This window comes from Suillus subalutaceus (genome assembly GCF_016647625.1).
Source record: "Suillus subalutaceus strain FC151 chromosome Unknown DFJ58scaffold_48, whole genome shotgun sequence".
Classification (NCBI taxonomy): domain Eukaryota; kingdom Fungi; phylum Basidiomycota; class Agaricomycetes; order Boletales; family Suillaceae; genus Suillus; species Suillus subalutaceus.
In genome coordinates this window covers 119,142-126,276 of record NW_024540297.1, presented here as the reverse complement: position 1 = coordinate 126,276, position 7,135 = coordinate 119,142, and the positions used below count along the sequence as shown (strand labels likewise).

The 7,135-nt window shown below is 48.4% G+C and overlaps 1 protein-coding gene across 1 annotated transcript; it reads right to left on the bottom strand.

Annotated features, from left to right (window-relative positions):
- Positions 1 to 1,678: 1,678 nt before the first annotated feature.
- DFJ58DRAFT_880844 (uncharacterized protein) lies at positions 1,679 to 5,415 on the bottom strand (the record flags this gene model as incomplete). The annotated part of the gene is made up of 4 exons (XM_041394547.1): positions 3,845 to 5,415; positions 2,284 to 2,949; positions 2,168 to 2,218; positions 1,679 to 2,121 (listed from the first exon to the last, which is right to left on the bottom strand). Exons 1-4 carry the CDS (start codon positions 5,184 to 5,186, stop codon positions 1,679 to 1,681), a joined length of 2,502 nt encoding a protein of 833 aa, XP_041244266.1. The 5' UTR covers positions 5,187 to 5,415.
- Between the last annotated feature and the right edge of the window lie 1,720 nt (positions 5,416 to 7,135).

Here is a 7,135-nt window from a genome sequence, read left to right as displayed (position 1 = left end):
GCACTTGGCACTTGGCACTTGGTACTCAGCCCTCGGTAGTCAGTGTGTGGTATTTTGCATATATCTCACTCAAATTATATCTGTTTCAGACAATCTACATTTTGCCACACCCCTGAGATCGAGGGCTATCTACATGTCAATGCCCGAATGCATCGAGACCCGACATCAAAAACATCGAAAGCATCAAACTTCCAATGCTGAAATTCACCCGGTATATAGTATTTTGCTCATATCTCACCCAAATCACATCCGTTTGAGGTGATCTAAATTCTGATGACCCCCTGAGAGCGAGGGCTATCTGTGTTTTAATACCCGGAAGCATCAGGGCACTCGGCACTCGGAACTCGGCACTCGGCACTCGGCACTCGGAACTTGGCACTTGGCACTTGGCACTTGGCACTTGGCACTTGGCACTTGGCACTTGGCACTTGGCACTTGGCACTTGGCACTCGGTACTTGGTACTTGGTAGTCATTACTCGGTGATTCGAGTCTCGAGACTTGAGACTGGTGATTCACAAGTCAAAATTTGAAACTAATGTGTAGTATCTTATGTATTTCTGTACTCATTTCACTGACTACCGAGTGCTGAATCTCAGGTCTTGGGTATCAGGTCTCGGTACTCGGTACTTGGTATTTCCAGATGACAAAAATGTATGTATATCATCTTAAATTTGAATTTTCTTAACTCGTAACAATGTATGAGTTTCCAGTTGAGTTTTGAGTTTTGAATTTTGAGTCTCTTGAGTCCCGAGTCTAGGTGTTCAGGGCTCGGGTTTCAGGTTTCAGGTTTCAGGTTTTGGGTTTTGGGTTTTGGGTTTTAGTACTTGGTACTTGATATTACCCGATGTCGGCCCACCCGTCTATGTAAAATTCTGCACTTCAGCCCACCCGTCTATCTAATATGACCCCACGTCAGCCCTACCCGTCTATGTAATAAATAATTCACCTCACCCTCGGCCCACCTGTCTATGTAATAAATAATTCACCTCACCCTCGGCCCACCTGTCTATGTAAAATTCTGCACTTCAGCCCGCCCATCTATCTAATATGACCCCACGTCGGCCCACCCGTCTATGTAATAAATAATTCACCTCACCCTCAGGCCACCCGTCTATCTAATATTACCCCACATCGGCCCACCTGTCTATGTAATAAATAATTCACTTCACCCTCGGCCCACCCGTCTATCTAATATTACCCCACATCGGCCCACCTGTCTATGTAATAAATAATTCACCCCACCCTTGGCTCACCCATCTATCTAATATTTCCCTACGTTGGCCCACCCGTCTATCTAATAAATATTTCACCGCTCCCTCGGCCCATCCATCTACAAAATAATACTGATACGTCGGCCCACCCGTCTATATAATACTATTTGCTATACATCTCTCCTCAGGTCTATAATATATGTCAATCCTACTCTACATATTACCCACATGGGCCCACCCATCTCCATGATAATATTTCTCCCAGCCCATCCGCTATCATCGATGATATATATAACATCAGCATAGATGGGCCCACCCGTCTCCATCGGAAATAATATTCCTCCCGGCCCACCCGTCAACATCGGGTATATACATAACATCGGCCCATAATCCGCTGGCCCGTATTACACGGGATATTATGTAGGTCGGGTGACCCGTATAATACGGGATTTGTCACTGAAGGGGCTCAGAGAGGAGGTAAGGGTGTCTCAACTGCCTCCTTACAGATATCTTGGGCATAATCACAAAGTTCATTAGAGTACGCATCGATCATGTCAGTGGACAGACTCGTTTCTCGCAGCTCAAGGATCTGAGTCTGCGAGCCGCAGATAGGGAGAGGGTCGATGCTCCGTATCTTTATCTCAGGTGGGTTGAACCCCAGGAGCACCTGGTGCTGGTATAGGAAGGGCATACCCAGTATCACATCGTAGGATTCGAGGTTTGCAATATCAAAGGTATGTACGCACTTGATGTCTTGATAAGTCAGCTCAACGTTCATCGTTGCCTTCACAGTGCTCCTGGAGCCCGAGACAGCAAGCTGCAGAGGTATTGGTTTCTGTAGTAGCTCAAATTCCAATTTTAATTGGTCAACCACAGTGCTAGATACGAAGTCCATTAACAACCCGGAGTCTAACAATGCTCAGCAGGGTTTCCTGTTCAGGAGGACAACTACAACAATCGACTTGGGCAGGATATGGACCGAGGACTTTGGTCTGGCTGCCTGACGCTGTAGGGCACGGAGATCAGGTAGGTCAGTCTTGGATTGGTTTGCCATTCCGCAGAAGAGCTCACTTGTTTCAACAGGACTTTCCTCGTCACTTGATTCACAACTGAGAAGATCAGGTACATCTTCATCATCTTCAATGACTGCGAATCTAGGCGAGGGAAGGTCTACCTCAGAGTCGGTGAGTACCATTTCCCTGCCTTCCTCATCTGTAGTGACCCATTCATCACAGGACTCACAACTGATTTCCCCATTTCCTGAGTCGGAGGAAACGTCATACAGGTCAGCATATGGGTCTCCTCCAGAGTGTGTCATTCCTTCTGGGATGGCATTGCCAAACCAGGTAGGTCTGAATGACAACTTGGTCTTGATTAGGTCGTCGTAGTTTCGCAGCTTCAGGTCGGTCAGCCAGGGGACTATGTCGAACGCTGGGTCACACAACTGTGAGTAGTAGATTATGTAGTCATCATAGTTGTGCTTATCGGACAAGAGGTAGGTCTCATGTCCTCCCCAGTTGGTCAGCTGGAAACAATCAGGTGCCAAAGGGTCATATAGCAGGTCATGACTCTCATCTGTAGGCAGTGGGACGGCCATTCTTAGCATGGATAACGCTCTTTCAGTTACCACCAGATGCTTGGCAGCCTCTAATTCTGGCAGCTGGTCCACATCATTTTCAGTGGACAGACCTATAGCAAAGCCGTATAGGCCTTGAGCAGTGCCTTCGCTGAGGGCAGCTGATCGAATATCAGCGGCCGTGACGCCCACAGCATTGGACCTGAGGGTGGAGACTCTACTCGAGTGTTGAGGAGGAAGTCAGTGTCTTTTGGGGCAGTCCTTCGCTAAGTGTCCCGTTTGCTCACATTCAAAGCATTGATTGAGGTCCCGGAGTTTTCAAAGGGTGTCGGCACTTTTCTTGGGGCGATCAGAAAAGCGTGGGGTATCTCTGGTCCTGTTAGGGTTTCCCGGGCGTCTGCTCTCTCTGGCATTCCGCGGGTTCGAGGGATTCACCGAATTCACAGCCAGGGACCTAGTGTGAGTCCTTCTGTCGCGCCCCCGGTTCCGGCGATCACGTCTGTCAGGAGGTGACTGGTCTGCGATACCAGCAGCCAGGGTTGAATTCAGGGCAAGAAGGACATTCGGGTCGCGGGCATTTTCATTAAAGGCGTGTTCAGTTCAAAGTGCCTTCTTCTCAATGGTATCCATGTTAACTGTATTAGGGTCATAGCCCTTATCCACGAGAGATGCCTTGATATAAGGCTTACAGTTCATCCAGAACTGGCGGACTAGCTTGCATTCCCCCACGTCTCCGGTTGTATCTGCTAACTCACGCAGGCGACGTATGTAGTCTCTAACAGGTTGTTTCCCATCTTGCTTGCAGTCTAGGAACCTCTGTCTCTGGACCATCCCGGAAGTCCGTGGGGAATACATAGTCAAAGAGTTGTTTGAAGAAGTCCGTAAGCGAGTATCACTTTTTGAGGTCAAGGAGATCTCGCTCATAGAACCGATACGTGTTCCCTCCCAGGTACTTGCCAATCATTCTTAGACTTTGCTGAGTTGACAGCTTGGCCCTGTCTCTCCATTCCCTTACTTCGCGGACTCATTTCTTGAAGGTCGACGAGTTGGCCTCACCATTGTAAGTGAATGGAGGCTTGTGCTTTAGGAATCCCTGCTGATACTTTAGCAGGTTCAGTTGTGCTCGATGTTTGTGTCGTGCCGCCCGTTTCAGGCGTTTCGTCTCTATCGAGTCGCTATCATGGTCAGACTCAGGTTCCATGGCGAGGAGCATCGCGTTAAGGTCATCTGGTGAGTCCTCATCAGCTCCTAGTCCAGTAGTGACCCTTATCTTTTCCTTGGTTTTCTGGGCTGGTTTTCTCCTTGGCTCATCGTCGGAAGATTCGGTGGACGATTGTTCACCGTCGTCCTCCGACTCGGAGGATGAATCAGAGGAATCTGGGTCACTGGGGTCACTCCCGACGATAGCTCGTTTGACCGAGCTTTTGCTTAGTAACAGGGACGATGCCCGCCAGTATCTAGTGTCACTCTTTGACGCTCCACTAGTTTGTGATTTTGTTATGCTTGGTGGGTCATCGGTTTTGACTGCGGGGGTACTCTCACGGTTACCATCACCAGCCTGGCGTCTGTTAGACGTTTCACTTCCTTGATTCTCATTGGGGGTTGCGAGTCCATTAATGGTTGGAGCACGGTGAGTCTCGTCCATTAGTCTTTGTGCCATCTCTTCCCGGGTCTGGGCCTGGATGACTAGCTTCTCGAGTTCGTGCACCCTCTCTTGTAGGTCATTCACCTTATTACATTTGTCAGTGAACTCTTCTCTGGTGATCTTTCGGAATCGTTGTAGGGCTAAGTTCTGCACTTGGATGAATCCTCGACGATTTTCATCGTCCCACATCTTCACAAGAGATTCATCCGAGTCATCAGACCCAGGTCGGTTCAATTCAGCCATGTTTTCATCAAAGTCGGTCCATTCACCTAACCAGTCTTTGAATAGCTCTTTTTTTTGGGACCCGCTTTTCTCTAGCGGGTCTACTTCCTTTCCCTTCTCTCGGGGGGGCTCATCCGGCTTGAAGCTTGTCTCTGCTGGGATCGGACTGGGAGTGAGGACTGGGTACTCGGGTACGTCACCCAGATCTCCATTGTCACACGAGTCTGACCAGTCGAACACTTCCCTTAGGCGGGGAATATCATCATTATTCAAATTTTTACTAAGGGCGGGGCTGGACGCAGCATTCAATGCCTTGGGTGGATCTAGATCCATTGGGTTCAGGTCACGAGGACCTAGTCTAGTGGGAGGCTCTGCCGGGTGGCGGCCGGTCCCATTGTCTCCAGAGACAGGGGTATTGTCTCGAGACTCGGTGCTTTGGGCTCCAAGCCCTGAAGCGCGAGCATCAACACTCTGAGCCCTCAACCTCGTCGAAGAGAGTGGAGAAGCATTGCCTGGTGCGCGGGTAGGCATTTTTAACAGGTATCGATATCGAAGGTTTTTCTTTCCGGGGGTGTACAAGAGTCAGGTTTCTGGAGGGTGATCAGGCCTCCTCGACAACGACTATAGCGTAGGAATAGATTTTAGATTTTATAGCAGTTGAAAATATGTGGCACTCAGAGAGTGTTCACACGGTAAGAACGAGTCGAAGGCGAGGAATACGCTTAAGGTTTCAGACAAGGTAACTGTCCGAACTAAAATGTATTCAGTCGGGGGAAGATCAACTACTTCTACAGTAGTTCAACGAGGGTTTAAATACTGTAGGGCTAATGTACTGATGTAATCAAATGGAAACAGGAAGAATAAGAAAGAACTAAGTGCATGCCAACGAAGATATTGGTTGATGGGGACCAATATCCGAAGATGGCTTTTACCGAGCGTAACAATTATTTATGTAAGTAGTTTTGCCTTGATTGGCAACCACGACTTGGTGCGGCCACTGTCATACATGTATAGGTTCCAACTGTACAGTGAAGTTGAAACCTGACAAAGGCCCTAGGTTTACTGACGGGGCCATGTATGCAATGTCACATTTAGGCCCGGGAAGAACTCGAACTTATTAGCAAGTTCAGCCACACCATGGCGTAGTAGGTGACGTGGTAGGCGTCTAACAGCGAGCTGAATTTCACATGATGCAGATTGTGGCACACACTGCAAGCCTCGAGGCAACAGATCAGGGCTCAGGTAGTTCTGTGCTATGCATTGTGCAATTAAAGGCGCTAGGGTACGCATCTTACTTATGAATCACAGCATGGAGTGCTGAGGATGGCAAGAATGGTGTGTATGTGAAGGTGAGTTGGCGAAGACCGATGGCGAAGTAGATTATGGAAATGGATGTTCGGCGGGTGTACTGGCAGGATGAATTGTTTGTGTTACGGTATGATTGTTGGTGCTGCGTGCGATTCAATCTTGATGTTACGCCAGATACAAGTTGAGAGCTGTCGTGCACATGCGATCCATGGGGTGCCATCATGCTGGGAGTTATAGGTGAGGAGGCGAGGAGAGCAAATACTTGAGGTGGTCCTGAAACAACAAACTCAGGACGAAGCTGCTCACACAGGCGGTACTGCGACTTCACGCATCCTGAGAAGGCGCGTGTACGACTTGCGAGTGAAGAGGCCAATGACCATCGTAGAGATCTTGAAGGAATATCGGTCTGTAAACCAAACGACAAGCCGATTCCAATGCAGTCGAGAAAGTTTGCATACTATCACAAAAGTGGGAAGAAATAAGGTAAATTCCCCTGCTCCTGGCAGAGCACTAACCGAGCATTACACACTAACACCAGTCGACATATGCACACGCTCTTCAAAAGCGATTGTGGTTATGCCGGTTGCTGCGTCGGAATCGGCCACGAGCTTAGCGTGATATTCTCGAATGCTAAGGATCAGGCGGGGTCCTAGCACAAACATCTGCATGACCTCCAAAACTTGAAGAAGCCCAAAATCAATCTGTCTTTCCAGGGAAAGTGTGTCCTATAGAAATGATGAACCGTGGTCGCATGCAGAGGTAAGCGAAAGATAGACATACCGTTAAGAAATTTGGAGAGAAATAAAGACTGAGGGTGATGCAAGAAATAGCAACCATACTGCCGCGTCCGACCCTTCAGTAGAAAAAAGGGAACAATAATGACAATACCAGCTCACCCCGCAAAGTAAAGCATGTGAGTTTTGATCAACATCGTGAAACAGTCCCCGACAATCCTTCCTGTCGAATGCTGCCGCAGTTCACGGAAGTGTTTTACCGCCATCCAGGCTGTGTGACACAGTGCAAGGACCTCCCACACAAAGCCAAGTATCCAAGTAATGGAATCCAGAAGTAGCATATCTTCCGGATAGCTAATCGAGCACTGATAGGTGCCGGAGAGAATGAATTCCTCTGATATTCATCAATGACATGGGTATTTTTCGTCATCAACAATT